The sequence below is a fragment of the Mandrillus leucophaeus genome, unplaced genomic scaffold, assembly GCF_000951045.1.
Source record: "Mandrillus leucophaeus isolate KB7577 unplaced genomic scaffold, Mleu.le_1.0 Scaffold354, whole genome shotgun sequence".
NCBI lineage: Eukaryota > Metazoa > Chordata > Mammalia > Primates > Cercopithecidae > Mandrillus > Mandrillus leucophaeus.
The window spans coordinates 950,958-977,638 of record NW_012103743.1 but is presented as its reverse complement, the minus strand read 5'-3'; the positions used below and the strand labels follow the sequence as shown (position 1 = coordinate 977,638).

Genomic DNA, 26,681 nt, shown 5'->3' with positions numbered 1-26,681 from the left:
CCCCTTGCCTCAGAAATGCCCTGCATGACCTTTCCCTCTTCTCAGCTCAGCCCAGTTCCATCCCTGACTGTAACGGGAGTCCCACTCCTGCTCAGCTGACCGGGCAGGGGATAATCAATGTGTCAGGGGCTGTCACCTGAGCCCCAGCTCCCAGACCCCACATGCACAGGATCACTGCTTTGTGTCCCCGCCTTAAAGGAGCTCACAGCCTGCAGAGAGTGGGGAGGAGACTGTCTCTGAACAGAAGTTATATCTGGGGAAACCAGGGAGAGCTTCACAGAGGAGGTGACATTTGGATGGGATCTCACAAAATGGATAGGATTTCCCTTGGCAGAGGGAGTCATTGAGTCAGATCTGAGTTCAAGCCTCAGCTGTGCACACAACTATTCTTCAGCCAGTTACCTCTCCCAGCCTCAGTGACCTCGTGTTGTCAGTGGGGCTAGCAGTGACAGGGTCATGTGAGGGCCAGAAGCCGGTGCCCGGGACTAAGGCTGAAGCTGAAGGTGAGCTACTGTCCTCTCTCTGGACAGAATGAACAGACTGTGCAGTCAGGGAGAAGGAAAACGACTTGGGTGTTGAGGATAGAGTTCCTACTGGGGTTGGGAAGGAGGGTGGATTGGGAAGAGGGCTGGGTCGGTGGGTGGGGAAGGGCAGGCAACAGTAGTTTGGATTTGATAAAGGGCTTTGAACTTTGGGAGGCCAAGGCAGGAGGAATCCCTGAGCGCAGGAGTTCAAGACCAGGCTGGGCAACATAGCAAGACCCTGTCTCAATATTTTTGTTTTTGTTTTTGTTTTTTTATTTTAAAAAGGCATTGAGTGATGAGGAGTTAGTTAGAGCTGCAGCCAGGGTGTGGGGTGGAGGCTGGAGGCACCCTGTCCTCCTTGGTGGGAGGCAGCTGGGGCAGCCATTGCCCTCTCTCCACTAAAGCCTCAGACACCTGACTCTGCCCCAGAGCCACAACCACCTGCTGAGGGCAGGGCCCCACCCAGGGAGAAACTCAGGCTGAGGAAGCTACCCCGTGGCCTTTGAGCCAGTCCCTTCTGACCTTGAACTTCAGTCTCCCCATCCATCTGGGGACTTGGTCCCATCGTATGGTAGCATCAGACCTCAGAGGAATGGGTGGTGCCTAGCATCTCAGCTTGGATCAGACTCTTGCCCCCACACCCTTTCTGGCCTCTGGCACTAGTATGGAAGGAAAATGACCAAGAACTCAGGCTGCGTATTTGTTCAGAAACAGAAAAGTGCAAGGAAGAGTTGGTAGCTGCCAGGTTCTGCAACTGGCCAGGTTGGGGGAAGGGACCAGGGCTTTGTCCCTGGTAGGGCTGTGAGTGAGGGACAGTGTCTGCAGTCTCCCTAGTTTGACCCAATAAGGGGCTTAGGCTCTACCCTTTTCTGGGCTTCCGTTTCCCCGTCTGAAGAACAGGCAGAGTGAGACCTGCTGTGGTAGGGGGTAGAGCATGAAGCTGGAGGGTAGCTGGAAGTGGGTTAGAAACACTGACCTTCAGAGGGTGAGGGCCGTTTGCCATTTCCCACTGTATCCCTGACTCCACCTGAAGGCTGGGCATGCCCTATGGATTTGGGGGGATCCTGTCCCCCAAAGGGTGTCATAAGCAAAGTGCCTCCCCACCTAGTCACACCAAGAAAAGTTTTGTCTCTGACCCCTGTTTCCCCAGGGCTGCTAGGAGAAACAGAAATGTTCCTGTAGCCCTGGATAAAGTTCTGATCCTTTCATTCAGCCAGCCAGCAGCTCTTAAGCACTTACTATGTGCTGGTCTTCAGCTTGGGTGCAGGGGCACATGGAGATGAATCACATGTGCTCCCAGCCCTCGCCAAGCCCCCAGTCTGTAGGGGAGGCCAGCTTGTTGGGGTGCACGAGGGCACAGGGCTCTTTCTAGGGGACAGAGCAGTGGTTAGTGGGAGGCAGGGGCTCTATTTCCAGCTCAGCCTCGGACTGGTTGTATGACTGGACACATCATAGGACCTCAGTTTCCCCATCTGTCGAGGGGGGTTAATCCTGCTCTGCTACCCCTTGGAATGCCTATACCCATAGCCATGAGGGGTTTTGATTATGTTATTCATATTTTCATCTGAGTTTTTCTAGGGGTCCAGCCACCTGCCAGGCCCTGGTTGGGAGCTGGGGATTTTGCAGATGTTTTTTTCTTGAGATGGTCAGGTCCTCCTCCGTGCCTGTAGGCAACCCTCTTGCATGCCTCTGTATCTTGCCCGCATGGTAGAGGAGGATGGTTTCACACAGCTGGTTCCTAACCAAGAGAACAGTTAGGTAAGGACCTGTGTGCCACCATGGGGGGTGGGTAACTTCTCGGAGGACCCTGGCTTTTTTTTTTTTAACGAGACGGAGTTTCGCTCTTGTTGCCCAGGCTGGAGTGCAATGGTGTGATCTTGGCTCACCACAACCTCCGCCTCCTGGGTTCAAACGATTCTCCTGCCTCAGCCTCCCGAGTAGCTGGGATTACAGGCATGCGCCACCACGCCTGGCTAATTTTGTATTTTCAGGAGAGATGGTGTTTCTCCATGTTGGTCAGGCTGGTCTTGAACTCCCAGCCTCAGGTGATCCACCTGCCTTGGCCTCCCAAAGTGCTGGAATTTCAGGCATGAGCCACGGCGCCTGGCCGGGACCCTGGCTTTGATAAGGTCTGCAAGAGGCCTCTGGGGCAACAGCTTGGACTCCATGAGTTGGGCGAGCCTGAGAACAGCCCTGAGGTGGGGGGGTTTGTGGTTTCCCAGTTTTCAAATGTTGTGTTTTGTGGTTCCCCAGTTTTCAGATGTTCCCTGAAAAGGCCCTAGGCCTGGCTCTCTGCCTGCACCTTGGATGAGACCTGTGAAATCATCATTAGGCCCTTTTCTGCCTTGTTTCTTCTTCTTTTTCTGCTGAGACACAATCTCTCATTTGGGGCTTGGCCCTAGCCTTTCCAGTACCTCCTCTTCCTTACATACCTCAAGGATTGGGGAGCTCACTCCCTCTCAGGTCGTATAATGTGGGTAAAAATGGCTCCTTTTTGTTATGGCTCCTGTGTGCTGCATGCCTGCTCTGTGCCTGGCAATGAGCTCAACTCTGAACTTGCCTTGTCTTATGCAGTGTTCAGAACAATACTGTGAGATGGATACTGATAATATCCTCATTTCATAGGTGAGGAAACTGTAGCCCAGAGAATGAAAGCCTTGCTCAAAGCCACACAGCTCAGAAATGGTGGAGCCCAGCTCTGCCCACCTCCAGGTCCTCAGATTCGCCTTGCGATATCCATGGGCAGGCAGACCTTTCTGAGGTCAGGCCCTGACTTTGAGAAGGCCGCCTCCCTTCACAGCTAGTGACTCCACTGGGTGTTCATGGCAATCGTCTCTCACAATCTTGGTCAAAGCTTGGGAGGGAGGCAGGGGAGTGGCCCTGTTGGCATCTGGTTGCCTCCTCCACCTGCCTGGGATAGCTCAGGTGGGACCTCCCTGGCCTGCCCCTGCCCCCTGGATCCTGCTGTCACTCATGTCCTGCCAACCATGCCCTTTCCTAGGGCATGTGACAGGTCTCAGGGCCTCAGCCATGTTTCTCCACCAAAGCCCTTAGTGCTGAGGGTTCAGAGTCCCCTGGTGTGAGTTCCCTGGAGTCTGGGGAGATAGCTGAGGCCTAATCCCCAGAGCTTTCCAGGTCCTTGAAGGAAGCCACAGGCCCCAGTGAATCTGCTGGAATGTCAGCCTCTTGCCTTTGTCCTTCCTGACCCACCCTCATCACCTTTAATAATCAGGAAGAGAATAGCTCCCTTTCACCAAGCTGAATGTGTGCCCGGCCCCATGCCAAGAGCTTCCCCTGATTACCTCATGTCTCATCTCAGCTCTCTAGCCCTCCTAGCAGGTAGGGGTTATTGTTGTTACTTTCCTTTGCCAGGTAAGGAAACTGAGGAAACCAAACTCTGGGTGTGATATTTCCCCTGCATTTTCCTCTCAGGGTGGTGAAATAACTGGTTTGAACCCAGGCCACTGGACTCAAAAGCTCATGCTCAGAAGCCCTAGGGCTCCCTCTAACTTTCTTGGTTGCTGCAACTCAGAGAGCGCTGGAATGGACCCAGGTCATGCTCCTCATCTCAGTGGTTCAGGTTTCGGTTCTTCTATCTCCATCCTTCTGTTTAATTCCATACTTACTAAGACCTGAGGGCACAGGGAGGGGCTTGGAGCCTATTTGCCCAGCTACTGAATGGGGGAGGTTAGAGAGATGGGTACTTGTGGTTCCAGTGCCAGGAGCCAACTCTTCCCCTTGACAACTGGGGAAACTGAGGCCCACAGAGCCAAGACCACTTGCCCGTGGTTACCTAAAGACGTTCATGAGAAATCCAGATCTGGAGCTCAGATCCCTTTGTGTCCTGTTTTGGTGTTGGCATAGTTGGTTGCTTTCCCTAAGATGAGCCCAGATAGGGAAACTGAAGTGCCCGGGCTCCTCACTGGGTCTTCTTGGGGGAGAGAATGGTGATTCAACTCCCGTGTACTGTTGAACTTGACACACACACACATTCACATACCAGGTTGCATACGTGTTTTGCTTTAGAAATGACATGAAGCCTTGTGACTATTTTAAAGAGAAAGGCAATGGCTGTGATATTTCCCCTGCACCTCCCTCTCGGGGCCACTTGGTTAAATGTCAGGAAAGGGAGAGTATTTCCTGGTCAGGAACATTCAGAGCTTGCTGGGAGCTGAAGTTTTGTTTTCCATTAAGTAGGTATTCGGGGAGTCGATTTCCCTCCGCCTCCACTGCTGTTTCCCGGGAAGGTTGCGCTTGACAGTTGCAGGGAGGAGGGGTTTGAGAATGAGCAGCCGAGATGCCCATGTATCGTGTGCCCGCTCTAGGAGTGGCGAGGTGGCTATTTTTAGCCATCCCGATTCAGTAGAGGCATTTCAGCGTTTGTTCAATATTTAATTATCCATCTGAAATTGGCCCATGTGGCCTTCAGTTTGGAAGCAGCTCTCTGTGCTGTGATTTCCCAGTTGCATAAATAAGGAAGCAAGGGGAATCTCAATAGCCCTCCAAATAATAATAATGAAAAAAAAAGGTAGACTTGGTACTCAGCAAAGACAGGCTTGGTTCATCGGTCTAGACAGACCACCTGTACGTTAGCAGAGAAGTGCCACCGATTACGCCCATCACACCCTTGGAAATGCGGCAGTGCTCAGTCTCCGAATCTCAGATCCACAACTGCCTGGGTTTTATTGGGGATGGGTTTTCCTCCCTTTGCCAGGTTCCTGTGTTGACTTTGACAGCTGCTGGGTACCTGAGAGGTGGTTTGGGGATTTTGCTTTTGGAAGTCTTGTTAGCTTTTATTTCCCTCTTCTCTTCTCTGTGACAGATAGGAGAGTACTGTCGGCATCTGGGCTGTGCTGTTTCTTTTTCCTTGGCCTTTGGAGGCAATGTGCCGACATAGCTGTGAAATGAACAAGGCAGAGCACAGGGAGGGAGATGTGGGAGCCATGAGGCTCTGTCTCCCTCGCCCAAGCCCCTGGCTGATGAGGCAGAGAGGGGAGAAGAGGAGAGAGTGGGGCCCAAGGGTGCTGGGCAGTTGGAGATGACTCCTTCCTGGTTGGCATGGGGATTTATGGACTTTGGTTTGGAGATTGGAAACCAAAAAATTGGCAATCTGGAATAAGCTTGGTTTTCTATCCATGTATACCTCTATTCTGGGGACACAGAGTTTGGCCTGGGAGTGTGTACAGAGTCCTGACTAGGTCATAAATGCTGTGTGACTGCAGACAAGTCACTGAACATCTCTGGACTCAGAAGCACATGTAACAGATAGATATGACACAGCATAGGATGTCATTATAGGCTGGGAGAATTGTCATTATTAGCTGTTCATCCAAAGTCTGAGGGGTTGCTTGCAAATCAGTTAGGGCTGATCTAGAAAGAAAACGTGATGCCAGTGGGGATTGGACCCACCTTGGTGGTTTCTTGGCATCCCTCCCCTGAGAGGCTGCCATGGGTCTCACTGGTACTTGTTCAGAGCAGCAGAGCTTTAGCGCACCACCTAGTACGTGCAACCTGTGTGCCAGGGGCTGCCATGGCAGATATAGCCAGCCCCCGCCCTTGGGAGCTCAGAGGCCAAGGGGAAGGTAGTCTTAGCATAAGGTTAGCAGATGGTGTGACTAGAAAGGTAGGCAGGGCCTTGAGCGATGAGCAAAGAGGGGAGAACAGCCCCTGGCAGGCTACTGGGAATCAAAGGAAGTATTTTGAAAATAGCAGGAATGGTAACAGTGATCTCCATGTCTTGAGCACTTACACAGTGCCAGGGGTTCTCCTAAGTCCTTTACATGCATCCTGCCTTAAATCGTCATTCTCCCAGGTAGCGTTATCAGTTCCATTTTGTAGATGAGAAAACTGAGGCTCAGACTGATTAAGCGACCTGCTCAGCATCACCTAGCTACTGAGTGGCAGAGTCCAGGATGTTTAACCCTCACTATACTTACCAGAGCTGTGATTTAGGAAAAGAACTCTTAGCGACCCACAAGCTAGACTGGTATGGTGCAGGGAGAAGAAAGTGGGAAGAGGGAGCAGGGAGGCCAGTCCGCTTCCTGGGGAGTCTTGAAGGAGGCCAGCAGGTGCAGGATGGGGGAAGGCAGAGGGCTGGTGGAGAGGAGCTGGGAAGTTTGGAAGGGCTGACACAGGAGAGAGGCTGCCGCCATCCGAGGGCCAGTGCTGGCCTCCTGCCGTGATCTCTCCCTGGCCTGCGGTGAAATGAGGACTGTAAGGGCATTACAGCGAGTTTCCCATAACATCCATTTCACTTCAGTAACCCATTTTGGTGCCTCTTTTTTTTCTGAGATGATGGTCTTTGGATTCTTTGAGGTTAGAACATTCCTTTTATGTAATGCGTAAATGTCTAGTATGCACCATACTAAATTGTGTTCATTTTTTTAAAACATCTGTATTTGGCAAGAAAAGAAGTCAGTGGTTCTATGTGGCCCACCCTCGTGTTATGTTACTTCATAGGTTTTATTTATAAACATTGAACTAGTTCCTGGAATTCCCACAGGATGGTAGGCTGACACCCACAAAGGAGAAGTCCAGGGGTTGTCCTTACAGCGAGAGGAGTGGGAGATGGTGGTGAGATAAGCCCCTTGGAAAGGTGTTAAGAAGGGGGAGGATGAGGGTCAGTGAGGGCTGGGGTGGGGTGGGGGCCCGGCAGGCTGTGGACATGGCTGATGGGCCTGCCTTGGATGCTGATGCTGCGGGGGTCGTGGCATCAGACTGGGCAAGGGGGGTCTTTAGGGAGCAGCTTCAGGAGAAGGCGAGAAAGGTGCTGGAGGCTGCAGGGGATCGATTATTTGGGGGAGAGCAGATGTGGGGTGCAGAATAGGACAGCATTGGAGAAGTTTGGTGAAAATGGAGGTGCAAGAAAAGCTTGGATTTCCCATTAACTGTCGATACAGTCATGGTTCCACCTGGTATCTAGAAACCTGTTCACAATTGTAGGTTTAGCAGCAAACAGGGTGGGATGAGTGTCTCTCCCCATCAGTAGCAGCCTCTGAACTCTCCTGGGACCCTGAGCTTCAGAGAACCCAGGCTGTGGTCCCCCTCCCCTCCCCCAACTTTGGCAATGCCGTCTGCAGTGGCACGGGCCGGTTTTACTAGCACGGGGAGTGCTCCAGCTCCTGTGTGTCGGGGAACATTCTGGAAGAGGCTCCTAAGTTATGGAAGGTCCCCAGGAGACAGACCACCAGTTTGGGCCAAACCCCTCCATCTACATTAAACAACAACAACAACAACAATAATAATGTTTATGGCCAGGAACCATGGTTTATGCCTGTAATCCCAGCACTTTGGGAGGCCAAGGCGGGAGGATCACTTGAGGCCAGAAGTTTGAAACCAGCCTGGGCAACATAGTGAGACCCCATCTCTACAAAAAATGTTAAAATTAGCCAGTTGTGGTGGCACGGGCCTATGATGTTATCTACTTAAAAGGTTGAGGTTGGAAGATTGCCTGGGCCTGGGAATTCCAAGCTGTGATGATCTATGATTGCACCACTGCACTCCACCCTGGGCAACAGAGTAAGACCCTGTTTCGGGAAAAAAAAAACCAAAAAAAACCAAAACACCCAACTCCTAAGATTACAAAAAACAGTAAATATCTATTACAGAACAGAAGAAAAATAAAAATCACCTTTAATCTGGCACCCACCAATAAGCTCTGGGATCATTGAGGGGTTATTTCCAGCCCTTCCCCTTCTTTTCTCTAAGTTTAAAAAAATTCTAAAATATTTGAAAGTAGTAGAGAAAAGCATAGAAAATAATATTGCAGACAGTCACCTCTCAGGTTGAACAAACCTTAACATAGCCATACCTGTCTCTCTTCTCTTTTCTGTCTTTCTTAGAAATAGAAATGATTCAGGCCCAGGAATCAGCACAGTGTGGTCTACTGGCCAAACCCAGCCCCTCATCTGTTTCTGTATGACCTGTGAAGCCAAGAATAGTTTTTACATTTTTAAAGGTTGGAACAAAAAGTCAGAAGAAGAAGAACGTAGGGAATTATATGAAATTCAAATTTCAATGCCCATAAATAAAGTTTTATTGGAACACAGCCATGTTCATTCATTTACGTATTGTCTATAGCTGCTTTCACACTACAGTGGCAGAGTTGAATAGCTGAGACAGAGACCATATGGACTTGTAAGCCTGAAATGTTTGCTATCTGGCCTTTTATGGAAAGTTTGATGATGCCCGAGATATAGCTAAAGCCACCTACTCTCTCTTCAGGGATAACTGGCCACCTCAAGGTGGTGGGTATCCTGACTACATGTACTTTCTGCTTTTACATTGAAGCCTATGTGTATGCTTCCAAGTGTGTCGAATTGCATTGTGTGTTTAAAAATGGATATGGTGAAATTGCACATGGCAGAGAGGAGCAAACACATATGGACACCCTGAGACCTCGTTAGTTTCCTGAACTCCAGCAGCACGGAATAAATGCCAGCTCTCTGCCAGCCCTGGAATAGGCCCTGCAGCTGCAGAGAAAAGAATCGTGGGAAGAAAACTCCAGAATAAAAAATGAGGAAAGTGACACTGCTGACTCAAATTACTAGAAATCCTCAGAAAGTAAAGAAGGGAAAAGAAACTCAACGTTGAGAGAAGACTTTGGGCCGGTGAATTCATCCTTGGAGTGTTCAGGAAATCCAGAGATTTTTGGAAGGCTGAGAATTCTTTGGAAGTGAGGCGTGTCTGGAGATAAGGAATAGGAAACATGGACTGTCAAAAGCAATTGTTAGGGGGCTCAAGTAGAGAAGCAAAAGGAAAAGCTGGGGAGGTTGACAGATGCTGAAAACCTTGTAGGATTTATGCTAGGCTATACTAGACTATTAACGCGGCCAACCAGAGGCCAATGAGCGCGCAAACCCTTGCACTGTCCTTGCGGAAGGGCCCTACCCAGCATCCTGGGATGTAACTGGGAAGGATGCGTCTCATTAGCTCCTCTGCCCCACTTCTGGAGTACCAGCTCCAAGCCAAACAGGTCCCCTCTGAGGAGCTGCTGTGCCCTGCCCCTGAGTGCTCTATGTTGAGGATCCTCTGGGCTTGAACGGTGGCCTGGATGCTGAGCCCTCCACAGTTGTCCCTATGTCCCTCTCCCACCAGACGGCATCCCCCAGCAGCAGTGGGCAACATCCTCTGACTCTGAACCACCTCCTGAGCTTAGGGACCATTGGAACTCGGATCCCAGTTCCCTTAAGGAGACAGCAGGGTATCACAGTTCCATGGCCTTGGGACACTGTACCTGTACCACCTCCAAACTCAACATCTTGAAAACAAAATGTGAAATCAACATCCCTCATCTTTTTCTGCCAGGTATCTGGGACTGAGCTGGGCCCTGGGGACGTAGAGAGAGGCCAAGGGCTGGGCGCAAACTCAGCTTCCCGAGTGACTTGGGAACACTGTCTTCTCACTCATCTCTGCATAGTGCCATTCTTTCCCCACATTAGGGAAACCCTTAGATTCAGAGATATCCAGGCTTGAATCCTGTTTTCAATGTTTCCTAGCTGTAAGGTCATGTTTTGAACTTCAATTTCCTCAGATTAAAGGGGAGCTGATGTTTCTTAATTCAGGAGTCAGTTTTAGGATAAAAATACAAATACATGGCACAGTTATTATCTCTCTTAGATCTGTTTCTCCACATTTCCTGGTGATCCATTTATATTACTTAGAGAGCTAGTTGTTTTAGAACTATTTGTTGAAAAACATATCTTTTCCAGCATCAATTTACCTCAGCACTGTTTTTGAAAATCAATTGCCCCATGTATGTATGGGTCTATTTCTAGACTCTATTCTGTTCCATTGATCTGTATGTCTACCCTTATGCTAATACTACACTGTTTTGTAAATTAGCTATATTTCAAGACCAAAGTACTTCTTGAGACCGGGTAATATAGTCCCCCAACCTGTTTCTTCTTTCTCAAGTTTGTTTGGCTGTCTAGGTCCTTTGGTTTGCCATCTAAACTTAAAATTCATCTTGTCAGTGTCCTCAAAATTTTTATTTTGGATTTTGATTAGGATTACGTTGACTCTATGGATCAGTTTGCGGAGAAATGCCAACTAAGCAGTAGTGAGTCTTCCAACCCTTGAATGTAGTATATCTCTTTATTTAGATCCTTAGTGTCTCTCAGCGGAGTTTCTGAGTTATTAGCCTGTTATGTGTTAAATTTATTAAGTATATTTTGGTGCTTTTGGCTAATCACTGAAGCAGCTGAGATTTTACTCTACTTGCAGCTAACAAGTTAAACAGGTAGTTTCATGAGTGCTGGCGGAAGATATGAGACACCTGGGTCAGAGACAAAGGACTCTATGATTCATGGCGTAGCAGGCAGCATAAGCTTCAGGTTTATATCAGTTCCCTTTCCTGCTAACTTCCTAGGGCTGTTGTAGAACATAAAATCATCTATGCTAGAACATAAAATCATGATCTATTCTAGAACATAAAATGATCTTCTCTGTAGCTTTCCCAAATTATAACCTCATGTCCCTTACAGGATCTGATACACAGTCTGAGTCAACTGTTCTGGAGGCTAAAAATTACACAAAAGACTGAAATTCAGTGTTGTTTTAGTATCAAGTCATTAAATTAGAACTTTGGAGATAAGTTAAAAATTGACTTCCAAGTTGCCATATACAGAAAGGTAAAGAAAGTTTCAAAATTATGTGGAAAAACCAATACGTACATACTTAAAACTTTATGCCTGTCTATATTTGTTAGAAAAAATAAGCCTATTATTTCATATAGTCATGTTGTCCTAATTTAATAATATAGATTTCAAATAAGCATGGGTTGGACATGGTGGCTCATGCTTGTAATCCCAGCACTTGGGAGGCCAAGGCCGGAGGGAGGATTGCCAGAGGCCAGGAGTTGGAGGCCACCCTGGCCAACAGAGTGAGACCCCCATCTCTAATGAAAATAAATAAAGAAAAGAACAAAAGTGCAGAACATTACTAAGGTGGAAATTTTGGGGGAAAATAGTTTACAGTTAATGAATGAAATGAAAAATAAGATGAATTTAATAATACATGTGGATATTTAGTTTTTGATAATCATGGTTCCCTCTGGAGTGCTATAATTAGAACTTATATACCCTAAAGAAGTATTATTGATGTAATTAGTACCTATACTAAAGGTAAAATACACAGAGTGTGGAGTGACTGTATGAAAGGATAACATGTGTACAGATGTGAAAACATCTCCAAGCTATATTATGAAATAAGCAACCAAGGGACCCTATATTTTTATGGTTTTCAAGCTCTATCACATATGTCTTTTGATAACAAGTGCATTATGGAGAAAGAATAAAGCTTACCTTACATGGGAATAAGTGTGATATTTCTAAAAGGAAGCTCTTCTCTTTCATTAAGGCAGTTGCAGATTTGAAGGAGGAGAGATGGGAGCCCTTGAAAGTCCACAGTCCTGAATCAGCTGATGATCTGAACCTCTATCCCTCTATCTTTACTTTAATGTAACTAGAATACGTTGGGCCTCGATCCATGGATGTTATTAGTGCCTGTGACTGCTGTAACAAATTACCAGAAACTTGTAACTTGAAGCAGCAGAAAGTTATTATCTTACAGTTCTGGGGGACAGAAGTCTGAAATCATTTTAGCTGGGCTAAATGCAAGGTGTCAGCAGGGCTGCACTCCTTGAGGCTCTGGGGAAGAATCCATTTCCTTGCTTTTGCCAGCCTCTGGAAGTTGCCTGGTTCCTTGTCTCATAGCCCCATGTCACTCCCACCTCTGCTTCCATCATCAAATCGCTTTCTCTGACCTGCCTATCTTCTTCTTGTAAAGACCCTTGTGATTATTTTAGGCCCACCCAGGTAATCTAAGATAATCTCCTCATCTCCTTAATTTAATCACATCTGCAAAGTCCCTTTTGCCATATATGGTGACATATCACAGGTTCTAGGGATTAGGACACATGGTTCTTTGAGGGCCATTATTCTGCGTAGCACAGGTGGGTAAGGTTTAGTAACCTCCAAGCAACACCTTTCCTCCCTGTCCCAGAGAGGGGTGCCTAAAGGCTGAGCTAGAAAAAGTGTGCAGTGGCATGTTCTCCATCATAAGTGGGAGTTGAACAATGGAGAACACATGGACACAGGGAGGGGAACATCACACACCAGGGCCTGTCAGGGGTAGGGGGCTAAGGGGAGGGAGAGCATGAGGACCGATACCTAATGCATGCAGGGCTTAAAACCTAGATGACAGGTTGATGGGTGCAGCAAACCACCATGGCACATGTATACCTATGTAACAAACCTGCACATACTGCACATGTGTCCCAGAACTAAAAGTAAAATTAAAAAAAAAAAGAAAGAAAAAGTGTGCAGTGGGAGCCAGGAGAACTGCCAATTTATCAATGCATTATTTCAGCAAATTCTTTATCTGGCTTCATCCCCCATCCCAAGCTCCAACACACACACACACACACACACACACGCACTCTCAAAAGAGACGTACACAGAGGCATAAGCTGGACAGCTCTTCATCTGGAAAGTTCCAACAATCTGAAGATTCCATGACTTGTTGCATGGTGTTTTTTGTTTGTTTTTGAGACAGAGTCTCGCTCTGTCACCCAGGCTGGAGTGTAGTGGTGCCATCTTGGCTCACCGCAACCTCTGCCTCCCTGGTTCAAGCGATTTTCCTGCCTCAGCCTCCTGAGTAGCTGGGATTACAGGTGTGCGCCACCATGCCCAACTAACTTTTTGTCTTTTTGGTAGAGACCATGTTGGCCAGGCTGGTCTCGAACTCCTGACCTCAAATGATCCACCTACCTCGGCCTCCCAAAGTGCTGGGATTATAGGCGTGAGCCACCACGCCCGGCCTGCATGGTGTTTTTTACCTTTGGCTTCCTGCTCAGTTCACCTGGCTCCTCCCTCGGGGAGCACTAGCCAGTTCACTTTCCACTTGCGAGCTGTTTCCCCACCCACAGGTATGTTCCTGATTCCTGATCTTTGGACTTCTCTGATTCACTTTTTCTTTCTTCCTTTTTTTTTTTTTTCTTTTTCTTTCTTTTGGATGAAGTTTCACTCTTGTTGCCCAGGCTGGAGAGCAGTGATGGGGTCTCGACTTACTGCAACCTCTGCTTCCCAGGTTCAAATGATTCTCCTGCCTCAGCCTTCTGAGTAGTTGGGATTACAGGTGTATGTCACCACACCCAGCTAATTTTTCATTTTGTTGTTGTTGTTGTTGTTTTAATACAGATTCAGTTTCGCCATGTTGGCGAGGCTGGTCTTGAACTCCTGACCTCAAGTGATCCGCCCGCCTCAGCCTCTCAAAGTGTTGGGATTACAGGCGTGAGCCACCATGCCCGGCCAGATCCACTTTTTTCTAACTGGCCATTTGTATTAGTCTGTTTTCACACTGCTGATAAAGACATACCTGAGACTGGGAAGAAAAAGAGGTGTAATTGGTTTTACAGTTCCACATGGCTGGAGAGGACTCAGAATCATAGCAGGAGGTGAAAGGTACTTCTTACATGGTAGTGGCAAGAGAAAATGAGAAAGATGCAAAACCGGAAACCCCTGATAAACCCATCAGACCTCATGAGACTTATTCACCACCTCCAGAACAGTATGGGGAAACCGCCCCCATGATCTAAATTATCTCTCACTGGGTTCCTCCCACAACACGTGGGAATTATGGGAGTACAATTCAAGATGACATTTGAGTGGGGACACAGAGCCAAATCATATCACCATTTGAGCTGTTGTTGATTTTTATTTTATTTTTTATTGTTATTATTTTTTGAGACAGTATCTTACTCTGTCGCCAGGCTGTAGTGCAATGGTGTGATCTCCGCTCACTGCAACCTCCCGCCTCCCGGGTTCAAGCGATTCTCCTGCCTCAGCCTCCCAAGCAGTTAGGATGACATGCATGCATTATCACACTTGGCTAAATTTTTAACTTTTCTTAGAGATGGTGATCTCGCTGTGTTACCCGGGCTGGTTTTGAACTCCTGGCCTCAAGCAGCCTTCCTGCCTCGGCCTCCCAAAGTGCTGGGATTACAGGTGTGAGCCACCACGCCCAGGCTGTTGTTGATTTTAATTTGTTTTATTTTCTGATTTTGTTTTTTCTCTTCCTTCTATTCTTTTCTGTTCAGATGTATTCAGCAAGTGCAGTTTGTGCTGAGTCATATCACCTATTTATATTTTAATTTTACTATTAGTTTTTGGAAGTCTTAATTATTTTTCATTCAGGAAATGGTACAGTCATCTGTTTCCATTCATAGCCCATCCTCTTCTCCAAAGAGAACGTCTGATAACAAGTTTCTGGCTACTGTGTAATATGATATTTTTCTATGTAAGTGCATGCACATGTAAACAAAGTAAAACATCATGTTAATCACATAGAAAGCCTTACTTTTTTTTTTTTTTTTTTTTTGGAGACAGAGTCTTGCTTTGTCACCCAGGCTGGAGTTCAGTGGTGTGATCGTGGCTCACTGCAACCTCCACCTCCTGGGTTCAAGCAATTCTCATGCCTCAGCCTCCCAAGTAGCTAGGTTTACAGGCATCCACCACCAGGCCCAGCTAATTTTTGTATTTTTAGTAGAGACGTGGTTTTGCCACGTTGGCTGGGCTGAGTGTTGGCTAGGCTGATCTTGAACTCCTGTCCTCAAGCAATCTGCCCGCCTTGGCCTCCCAAAGTGCCAGGATTACAGACGTGAGCTACCGCGCCCAGCCAGCCTTACTTTTTATTTTGAAATAATTATAGATTTACAAGCAATTGCAAAACCAGTATGGAGAAGTCCCAAGAACCCAGTTTTCTCTGATGGTTGCATCTTACATAACTATAGGAGAGATCCTCCAGCTGCAGTTCCTTCTAGCCAAAGACCCACCGAGAACACACCTCTAGCTGAGTAAGTTGCATTTATTACTCACTGCAGTGAGGGAGAGCACACACCATGGGGCATCTCGGTAAGAAATGTGTTAGGTGTTAGGAGTGTGTTAGGAAGAACGTAGTGTAGAATTTGGGTTTTGGTTGGGTGATTTGGGGGAGGTTGAAGGGAGTAGGTTTCACACTAGATGAATTGCGTCTGCTGTCAGAAGGCAGAAGCAAGTCTGTAATTGCGCAGCTTGAGTCCTATCACTAGGAAGAGGAGACTAGCGTTGGGGGCTAAAGCTATGATTGGTGAAGCAGCAGCAGTCACTGATTTCAGCCAAGAGAGGGTGATGGTCGGTATTTTGTGGGTGGCACCGTGACATCGTCTTTATGGGTTACTTAAAAATTATGAAGTGACCTTGTTTTGTCTCACTTTATCATAGCCTCAGAGTAACCTTGTCTGAGGTTGTATCTTGTGTGATCATGTCTAAATGGAGAATAACATGGCATAGCTGTGCATGCCAAGCCAGCTTCCTGATGTCAGGGGCTTTTATTTCCGATCTTTCATGGACATTAGTACCATGCATACGTATAGTTCTCTGCCATTTCATCATGTATGTAGATTTGAGTAACTACCACTGCAGTCATCATCCACCACGAAGACTTCGCTCGTGCGGCCCCTTTAACATCACATCCACCTGCCTGCCCTAACCCCACCATCCCTAACGCCTGGCAACCACTAATCCGTTTTCCATCTCTATTGCTTTATTCCTTTGAGAATGCCGTGTACACGGAATCATACACTATGTAACCTTTTGATACTGACTTTCCTTGCTCAGCATAATGCCCAGGAGATCCATCCAAGATGTCCTGTGTATCAATAGTGTGTTTCTTTTTTAGGGCTAAGTAGTGTTCCATAGTGTGTGTATTCGTTTTCTATGACTGCTGTAACGAGTTAAAACTTAGTGGCTTAAACAACACAGGTTTTTAATCTTACAGCTCTGTAAGTCAGAACTCTGGCATGGGTCTTGCCAGACCAAAATCAAGGTGTCAGTAGGCTGCGTTCTTTTCCAAAGGCTGTAGGGAAAAACCCATTTTATTGCTAATTCCTTGCTAGGGGAATTCAATTCCAAGTGGTTGTAAGACTAAGGTTTCTGTTTTCTTGCTGGCTATCAGCTGAGGGCTGTTCCCAGTTTCTAGATCGAGGCCACCCACATTCCTTGGCTTGTGACCACCTCTGTCTATGTCAAAGCTGGCAACAGCAGATGGAATTCCTCTCAGGCTTAGAGTTTCTCTTGCCTCTTTCCTAATCACATTTCTCTGACTCACCTTCTTGCTTCCCTCTTCCACATTTAAGAATGCATGTCATTTGGCCAGGCACAGTGGGTCACACCTGTAATCCAAGCACTTTGGTAGACCGAGGCTGGTGGATCACTTGACATCAGGAGTTCAGGGCCAGCCTAGCCAATATGGTGAAACCCTGTCTCTACTAAAAATACAAAAATTAGGCCGGGCGCAGTGGCTCAGGCCTGTAATCCAAGCACTTTGGGAGGCTGAGGTGGGAGGATCACGAGGTCAAGAGATCGAGACCATCCTGGCCAACATGATGAAACTCCGTCTCTACTAAAAATACAAAAATTAGCTGGGCATGGTGGTGGACACCTGTAGTCCCAGCTACATGGGATGCTGAGGCAGGAGAATCACCTGAACCCAGGAGGTGGTGGTTGCAGTGAGCCGAGATCATGCCACTCCACTCCAGCCTGGCAACAGAGCAAGACTCCGTCTCAAAAAAAAAAAAAAAAAAAGAAAAAAAAAGAAACCAAAAATACAAAAATTAGCCAGGCATGGTGGTGCATGCCTGTAATCCCAGCTGTTCAGGAGACTGAGGCAAGAGAATTCCTTGAACCCGGGAGGTGAAGGTTGCAGTGAGCTGAGATTGCAGCACTGCACTCTAGCCTGGGCGACCAACCTAGAATACATCTCAAAACAACAACAACAACAAACTCATATCATTAGATTATTCTCACCTCGATAATTCAGGATAATCTCCCATCTCAAAATCCTTAACCTCAACCACATCTGCCAAGGTCCTTTTGCCACGTAAGGCAACATTCACAGGTTCTGGGAATTAGAGTGTGGACTTCTTTGGGGGACCATCATTCTGCCTTACTCATCCTGGATGCAGCACAGTTTAACCATTCACCTATAGAAGGAGGTTTGGTTGTTTCCAGTTTTGGGGCTATTAAAAATAAAGCTGCTACGAACATTCTTGTTAAAAAAAAAGGTGTATAAGTGGATTACACAGTGTTTCCTTTTGCAACTGATTTTTTTACTGAACGTCATATTTCTGAGTTTTATTCATGTTGATCTCTATAGCTCTAGGCCCTTTGTAGTGCCATTGTGTTCCATGTGAATACTGTCCCCCCCTTCCTTGCTGTGTGATGTTCTACTGAATGACTGTTCCCCTATTGGTGGACATTTAGGTTACTTCTAACTTTTCTCTGCTACAAAGAGTGCTGCGGTCAGTATCTTTGTGCAGATCTCCACGTGTGCAGGATGAAGCAGTTTTCTAGACTGGATGTGTAGGAAGGAAGGTTCTGGCCCTAGCACATATGTGTTGTCGGTTTCTACTGGCTATTGTGTAATTGTTCTTCAAGCGCTTTTCACTCCACCAGCAGTGATGAAAGTGTAATGTGCATCTCTGCCAACATTTGGAGTCAGTTCTTTTTAATTTCTAGACTGGTTTCTTTTTCATTTCTTTTAATTAATTTCTTTTAAATTATGGACTGGCCTAGGACCTTTCCAAAAGGTATGAAATGGTATCTGAGAGTTTTAATTTGCATTTTCCCGATCACTGCCGAGGACACAGGGACACCCCTGTCCAACACCTCCTCGTTCTACACCCTTGCCAACTTCTTTTCTCCTGACGCTAGTGTTAGAGGTTGCTGCCTCTACCTGCTTTTAAGCATTAAGATCTGGGCAGTGCAACCCGACAACTGAAATTTGGTGTCTTGTCTGAAATTACAGGATGTTCCTCAGGCCGCCATGTTTCCATGGGAACAAGTAACAGTCATCCTTCATGATTAGGTGGTATCCATGGTAACCAAGCCAGCAGCATTTGAATGAAACTGATTTTATTTATTTTTTGCAAACATATGAAGGTTAAAATGCATTTCTCCGGCTGTGGCTTCCAAGAATAGGAAGACAGCCTGGTAAAATGGAGACCCTTTCAACCTCCTAGTGGAAAGGGGATCCAGGATCAGCTGGTCCCATGCCTAATTTTGCAGACTAGGTGACTGAGAGGTCACACAGAAGTCACACAATGAGTCTGGGCCGAGGAGGAAAGACTCCTGGATCAAGCTCAGAGGTCTGGGCAGGCTCTTAAGAGATCGGCTGGGTCTCCCTTCCCATGATCTAGCCCTAGGAATGCCACCTTCATACTGTGTGATCTTAACAGATTCACTTAACCTCTCTGGGTTTCTACTGGCACCAGCTGTGGTGCTAGACCTATGGGACCATGAGGCCAGGCCTCCCAGTGTCTGTTTGCCCAAATTAGAAAAGATTTTCTACAAAATCAAAGGCCAAAGGCAGCATGCTGGGGCCTAGGACCCCAAGGTTGAATTCCCAGGGTCCAGAATTAGGACTCAGGGTCGGTTCCCTGCCTTCTTTTCCTGTTTAAAATAGAGGGTGTGTGTGTTTTTACGTGGTGCCAAGGACTGGAGATGACCATTGCTCTTACTCCCTGACCATTAGATTGATGAAATCAGCTCAGAGAGGGAAAGGGGCAGCCATGGAGTCACACAGCAGAGTGAGGGTTGAATCCCCGCTCCTGGTGTCAGCTTGGCCCCTCACCCGACCCCATGCTCCATGTCCCCTCCACCTTCTCTGGGGCTGGAAGTGGGGGTTTGGGGACAGTTTAAGGGACTCTCAGCATATACTCTTGCTTCTTCCCTGGAGGACTTTTAGAGGAAGTCACTTTTGCTTCTAGGAACTTAGTTTCCCCATCTGGAAAGTGGACTCACTATAGAGCTGCCCAGGTTGTCCTGTGGAATTACATCTGAAAGGGTCCGGAACATGCATTCTCAGCGGAGGTGAGATTGCCCTCAAGTGGGCAAAAAGTTGGTTCTTGGACTGGAAGATGGAAAAAAAAACCTTTCTGTACAAAGCCCACTATATACATTTAGCACATAAAAGATACTGTATGTCTGTGATATTAAAATTTTATGGAGGGGAAATTAGGAAAAAAGTGTCTAAGAAGACTTTTAAGGGAGAGCGACAATGAAAAAACATTGAGAAACCCAGAAATCCATGTGTTTATTAACTTTGTGTTTAGAGCTTACGGCAGGCGGCTGGCTCCTTGGGGAAGGTGTTTGGGGTGTCGGGTCAGGAGAGAGCCTGGCCTGGCCCAGACTCTGCCCTTGATGTTCAGTGTGACCACGGGCACACCACAGCTCCTCTCAGGGCCTGATTTCCCCATCTGTGGATAAAGGAGGTCCCATCAGCTCCATGGGTGACTCCCAGGCAGTTGAGCTCCCACCTGGCGGATCAGTTCGGGGTTTGGAGAAAAGCAGGTGGTGCCTCAGACTATGGTGATTAGAGGAGCGTTTAATAGAGGGGCTGCTTACGAAGGTGTGGGCAGGCCTCGGGAACCACAGGGGCAGTACAGGACCCCAAAGCTAGGGACAGCAGGGGCTGCTTCCCTGCGGCCCTGCGGAGGAGGGGAGAGCGTGGTTGCTGGGAAGAAAAGGTCCAGAAGAGAGGGTCATCCTGATGGTGGCTGGACCTTCCGTGGAGGAGGCAGGCAGCCCAGATGACTCTCCTCCCTCCCCTCATCTCTTGCCAGGGCTCTTCTCAGATAATAGAGTCTATACAGGCCAGTGCCCTGGAGCAGAAGGCAGTGTGCAGAGAGGTGGAGAATGGAACCAGGGGCCACACAGGAGACACCTGGGAAGGTGCCCCAGGTTCCCCTCCAGCTTTGTATGGAGTGCAGGCCTTGCCCTGGTGTGGGCTGGGAGAGTGGGGAGGTCGGGGGGAGAGCCAGCCACCCTGTGCAGGAGGGAGAGTGGGCGCCTATCCTCCGGCCCCATGGGCTCCTTGCTTGCCTTCCTATCTTCTCAGGTGGAGGGGTGTAGCCAGGGCTTCTGAATGGACGTTTTAGACTATTTTGGGAGCACTCTTTTCGTTTCTTTTTTCTTTTCTTTTTTTTTTTTTGAGACAGAGTCTCGCTCTGTCTCCCAGGCTGGAGTGCAGTGGCCAGATCTCGGCTCACTGCAAGCTCCACCTCCCAGGTTCACGCCATTCTCCTGCCTCAGCCTCCCGAGTAGCTGGGACTACAGGCGCCCGCCACCTCGCCCGGCTAATTTTTTTGTATTTTTAGTAGAGACGGGGTTTCACAGTGTTAGCCAGGATGGTCTCGATCTCCTGACCTCGTGATCCGCCCGCCTCGGCCTCCCAAAGTGCTGGGATTACAGGCGTGAGCCACTGCACCTGGCCGAAAGCACTCTTTTCTATAGACCTGTTGTTGAGGGGATCATGCACATGTTTCTTTCCTTCTGGTCTTAGCTTCATCATCTATCAGATGGGAGGTTGGACCAAGCAGCCTCTGAGAGCTTCCTGCTCAGACCCAGGAGGCAAGAGGCAGGATTCTGGGCATCGGTGTTGGTCTCAGTGGAAAGACATCCTCACTGGGCACCCAGTGTTCTACCAGGGGACTCCATGTGCCTCTTGCCTACAGTGGTGAGGGCCCACCTACCCAGGAAAGTGTAAAGCTGTGGCCAGGGGTGTGGTGTGTGTGTGTGTGTGTGTGTGTGTGTGTGTGTGTCAGGTGAGGGAGGGTAGTTCCTGGAAGCTCCAGCTCCTGTTGTCCTGGTGATCCCAAGACCCCTGTGGGGCAGCCTGACTCTGCCAGCCAGGTTCCATAACTGCAGTGGGTACCCCGTGTTTGTTGGTTTGATGGAGGAACTTTGAGCACTGCAGGGTGCCTGGCTCTGGGTGGGGGTGGGAAACAGACAACCCATCTTCCTGCCGAGACGCCAAGGAGCAAGTCTGCAAGGCTGACTGATGTGCGGGGTTGTGAGTCATTCTGCCTAAAGTGATCTGGGCGCCCCCAGCACTGCCCCAGAGCTCAAAGGATGACAGTTCCCACAGGAAGCCATTCCAGGGAAGAGAATTCTAGGGAGAGGGGAGAGCATGGGCAAAGGTGTGGAGGTGGGACATTCCTACATCGTGGCAGGTACAGCGAAGAGGGTTAGCAAGAAAAGCCAGAGAGTTGTATAAGGTAGAATGACCTTGGGTACCAGGGTGAGGAGTCCCTTCTTTCTGAGGGTGTTGAGGGCATTAGAAGCACTCGGGCTCAGGGTCCTGACTGTGCCTGGCACTGCCCATCTCCCACTTCTACCACTTTCCCTAGAGAGGTTGCTGAACCCAGGGGTCTGCCTCTGGCTAAGGTTTGCATCCCGAGACTAAGTCCTGAGTACCTCCTATGTGTTGGCCCCTTGGCTGGGTGTTGGGACCCATGGGACTCAGGGCTGAAGGAGCCATGGACTCCGTCCAGACACACTACACCCTCATTCTTGCTCTAGTGCTCAGTAGCCCTGTGACCTTGGGCTGGTGACTGCACCCTGAACCTAGCTTCTGCCCTAGTCATTGGCAGCTTGGCTGAGTGTAGCAGGTAGGACATAGGTTATGGGTGACAGCCTCCCAGAGGGAGGTGGCATGTGCTGTCACAGAGCACAGGAGGGTGCTCCAGGTGGGTGGTGCGAAGGAGTGAGAGATGAAGGCACACAGGAAAGCATGGGAAGAATTTTCCTAGCAAAACCTCCAGAAAGAGTGGTTATCCCTTGAGTGTGACTAGAGAGATTGTGGAGGAGGAGGTCCAAGGAAAGTTCTAAGTAGGAAGCACCGTGCAGGAACAGCAAGGGTCTTAAGAGACGGATGGTGCCAGGCTGAGGATAAGCCATGTGGGAAGGGAGCTTTTCTGGAAGAGGCGCCTGGGGCTGGATGGTCTGGACCTGGTGTCAATGCCTGCCCCAGGCCTGCCTGGAGGTCAGCGGGCCTGAACCAGTCTCAGGATGGCTTTGCCTTCTTGACCATGGGCCAAGGCTCAGGATGGAGCCTGTGCTTCTGTGGACTCCTGTCCATGTGACTGTGTGGAGGGAATGACCTGGAAAGCACACAGCGCCCCAGCGTCCTGTTCTGCCTTCTGGAAAGCCTGCTTCTTGTGTGAACCCCACGTCACCTGGCCTGTGTGTGTGCACACATCCCCTGCTCAATGTGTACCTGGGGTGGGTCTGGGAGTGTACACATTGGAGAATCTGCATGAATATAAACATGCAAGTGTGTTTGGGCATTCCTGTCTCATTCCACACCCCTGTGTGTTCACACCTACGCGGGAAACCTCTGCCCTGTCCTTTTTTTCCCTTGTGAGTCAACAGGTCTTTCCCAGGCACCCCCCACGCACCAGGCTCCATGCAGGGTGCTGGGAGGTGGAGAGGCAGCCAGCTTAGGCGTGGGCGTTAGGAGTTCTGCAGACACACACATACACACACACTCACACACGCACACATACTGCAAATGAGAGCATTGATAGGAGACTCAGATCTAGTTATTGCTATAGGAGCCAAAAGGGAGGCAAGAGCTGGAGGTAGAGGGGGTCACCCAGGACCTCCTCCAGGGACTGCAGGATGGACCAGGCTGGGGAAGGGTAGTAGGAAGAGAGTCCTCTGTTGGGGGCCACCTCTGGAGCAATGGCAAAGAGGCAGCTGGTGCCACACTGTTGTGGGGTAACCAGTGAGGAAAGTGGCCATGTTGGCAGGTTGGACAGACTCAGGAGGTTTTATGTAGGTGTGCTCAGGCCGTGGCTAAACGTTTTCAATGAGCTGTCACCATTTAAGAATCAGAATACTTCATATTTTGAAAAACCCAGATTATCAGCCTCTGTTGAACCATGGAAGCGATGGCTACCCCGAGCCCCTCCTTGTGATGTAGCAGTTAACCAGTTAGTGCCGAGTGGCTGGCTGCTTTCCTGGATTCTGGATTTCCTGCTGGCCTCTGTAGGCCTCCGAAGTTTACAGCCTCTGGAAAATAAGGTCTGAACTGGAAGCCAGAAGTCACAGATTCTCATGTTTGAAAAAACATAGGGGCTGACACAGTGACTGAGCCCTGTAATCCCAGCACTTTGGGAGGCCAAGGTGGGAGGATCGCTTGAGGCCAGGAGTTTGAGACCAGCTTGGGCAACAAAGGAAGACCCCATCTCTACAATTTTTTTAAAAAATTAGGTAGGTGTGGTGGGGTGCACCTGTGGTCCCAGCTACTTGGTAGGAGGCTGAGGCAGTAGGATTACTTGAGCCTAGGAGTTCTAGGCTGGGTGAGCTATGATTGCATCACTGCGCTCCAGCCTGAGTGAAAGAGTGAGACCTTGTCTGTAAAACAAACAGAAAACTTGAGAAGTCATCAAGCTCTCCAAGTGTGGCATCCCAGGAGGTGGCTGTTATCTGTCTGCTTGTATGCCTCCAGTGACAGGGAGCCCACCACATTACAAGGAGTAGGGGTTTAGGGGAACCTTTCCCCCGCTTTTTTTTTTTTTTTTTGAGACAGAGTCTCACTCTGTTGCCCAGGCTGGAGTGCAGTGGTGTGATTTCGGGTCACTGCAACTTTCGCCTCCCAGGTTCAAGTGATTCTCCCACCTCAGCCTCCTTAGTAGCTGGGATTAAAGGTGCATGACACCACACCTGGCTAATTTTTGTATTTTTAGTAGAGACAGGGTTTCACCATGTTGGCCAGGCTGGTCTCAAACTCCTGACCTCAGGTGATCCTCCCGTTTCAACCTCCCAAAGTGCTGGGATTATAGGAGTGAGCCACAGCACTAGGCCTTTTTTCCCCCTTTTTAAAAAGGTATGATAAAATATATAAAACATAAAAGTTATCATTTTTACTAGTTTTAAGTGTACAATTCAGTGGCATGAAATCCATTTGTAATGTTCTGCAACCATCACCACTATCCAATTCCTAAAACTCTTCATCACCCTTCACAGAAACTCTGTACCATTAAGCCATAACTCCTGATCCCCTCTCTCTTCAGCCTCTGCTAACTTCAAATCTACTTTCTGTCTCTACGGATTGGCCTCTTCTAGATATTTCATATAAATGGGATAATACAAAATATGTCCTCTTGGGTTTCTCAGCGTAATGTTTTCAAGGTCTCATCTTGTTACAGCTTGCATCAGAACTTCATTCCTTTTTAGAGCAGAATGGTGTTCCCTTGCATGTCAATACTGTGTGTGTGTTCATTCTTCTGCTGATGGACACTTGGGTTTCCATCATTTGGCTGCTGTGAACATTTGCATACAGGTATTTGAGTACTTGTTTTCAGTTATTTTGGGTTATACCCAGCAGTGGAATTGCTGGGTCATGTGGCACTTGTATTTTTAATTTTTTGGAGAAACTGCCAGACTTTTCCATAGTGCCTGGATCATTTTCTAGGGGTCAGTCTGTCTGTTGTCCTGGCTGGGATGGGAGTGGCAGGAGGCCCTAGCTGTGTGGCCTTGGCTGTTCTTGTTCAACCTCTCTCTTCTCCTCTGTTGGCAGAGTCGCCTCAAGAAAGGCCGGGCTCTCGGCGCAGCCTGCCTGGCAGCCTCTCCGAGAAGAGCCCCAGCATGGAGCCCTCGGCCGCCACGCCGTTCCGGGTCACGGTAACTATCTCTGCGTCACCACCACCGCCACTGCCACCACCATCACCACCTCGCCCGGGGTGCTGCTCTGCGACCCCGCGGCCCCCCTTCCTGGAGCCTCATGGACCCGGAGAGCATCCGGCCTCCCTTGCTCTAGGTATCCGATCCCTTAGCTGCTCCCATCTCCGTGGCTCAGCCCTGGCCCCAGGGGCCACATGGGGGGTCCCATCCTGAGAGGGAGGGGGCAGGAGGAGGACAGACAGCACTGAAAGCTATGGGGCCCAGCGCTGAGCTGGCCCAGGAAGAGAAGAGGCTCTTGTTAGTTTGGATAAATGTACCCTTGAGGGCGCACACACACTGTGCTTCTGCAACCCTGAAAAGATACACTGTTTTTGTTTCCATGTATTTTAACACTCTCATGGCATACCATAATTTAAATCTTTCTTGGCGGTACATAAAATGATGCTGTATCTTACAATTGACGATGGCTTAGAACCGACAAAACACAGACTATATATCGTAGCTATTGAACTGAGTCCTCCCCACGAGCACACAGACTTTTTAAAAATTACAAACCTAAACAGCCTTATGGAAACAGACCCCAGTGACCCTTAACGGCTGACTGTTCACGCCCTTCTGCATTGCTGTGTGTACACACACACACACACCACCCCCCCAGAGTTTTGGGTCCCTCCGCTCCCTCATTCAGGAGCATTACTGTGTGTACTTCTCTCTAGGGCTGTCCCAGGCACCAGAAACGCAGCGATGACATAGACACATTCCTTTCTCCAGGGAGCTCAGGTCTGTAGGGCAGGTGGACGTTGGATGGGTTGTTCATCCATTCATTCGCTCATCAGTTTTTCTGTCATGCCTGCTGTGTGCGAGCAGAGGAAAGAGGGTTCTCGGTGGCGAGAACAGGGAGTGTGCAGGCCTGGCTGTCACCGGATAGCATCATATAGGGGCTCCAGGGGAGCTGGAAATGACTGGCAATTCCCGAGGGGGTCCCACGGGAGCTGGCTTTTGAGCTGCATCTTGAAGGATCCATAGAAAATGGCTAGGCAAGGACAGAGAGGGAGAGAGACTTCCAGAGAGGGGGAACAGCAGTTGCAAAGGTATGGAGGCACCCTAGAAATTTCCTCTGCTTGCCATAAGGCTGGCTCCTCATCCCTTGGGCATCAGCTTAGATATCAGCTCCTGACCACACACCTCCAGGAAGCCCTCTTGGTTTTCCCCATCACAGCAGCCTGCTCTTCTCTTTCCTAGTACTTAATGTCAGCATGAGAATGTGAGCTCATAAGGTCGAGGGCTGATGTGTTTGTGGCATGCAGAAATGCTTGGTGGAGCTGGAGTTGAGGGGATCTGGAGGACAGGGTGGGTGAGACTGGGAAGCCTGGCTGAGTGGAGGTCACATGGAACCTCCAGTACCAGGCCAAAAGGATGGGGCTTTCCCCAGGGCCATTGATTCTCCCCACTGTCGATATGTTATAACAATGCCTTAAAAACTAGCTTATTGTCCTTCTTTAAGATTTCAGTCCATTAGGCCAGGGCAGGGCCTGGCAATCTGCATTTTGACAAACTTCCCCCAGGAGGTGATTCTGAGTCCCCAGCTGGGGGTTGACCCTGTGGGCAATGAGGAGGAAGCCTGCGCTGAGAGGATTCAGGGTCGTGGCCC

General features: G+C 48.7%; 1 protein-coding gene across 1 annotated transcript in view; it reads left to right on the top strand.

The window, feature by feature from the left end:
- Nucleotides 1-26,681, top strand: part of DAB2IP (DAB2 interacting protein) — a 226,937-nt gene that overhangs the window by 93,750 nt on the left and 106,506 nt on the right. Inside the window, exon 2 of the mRNA XM_011989482.1 lies at nt 24,927-25,030. Coding sequence (XP_011844872.1) covers nt 24,927-25,030 — 104 coding nt within the window. The remainder of the gene's footprint in view (nt 1-24,926; nt 25,031-26,681) is intronic.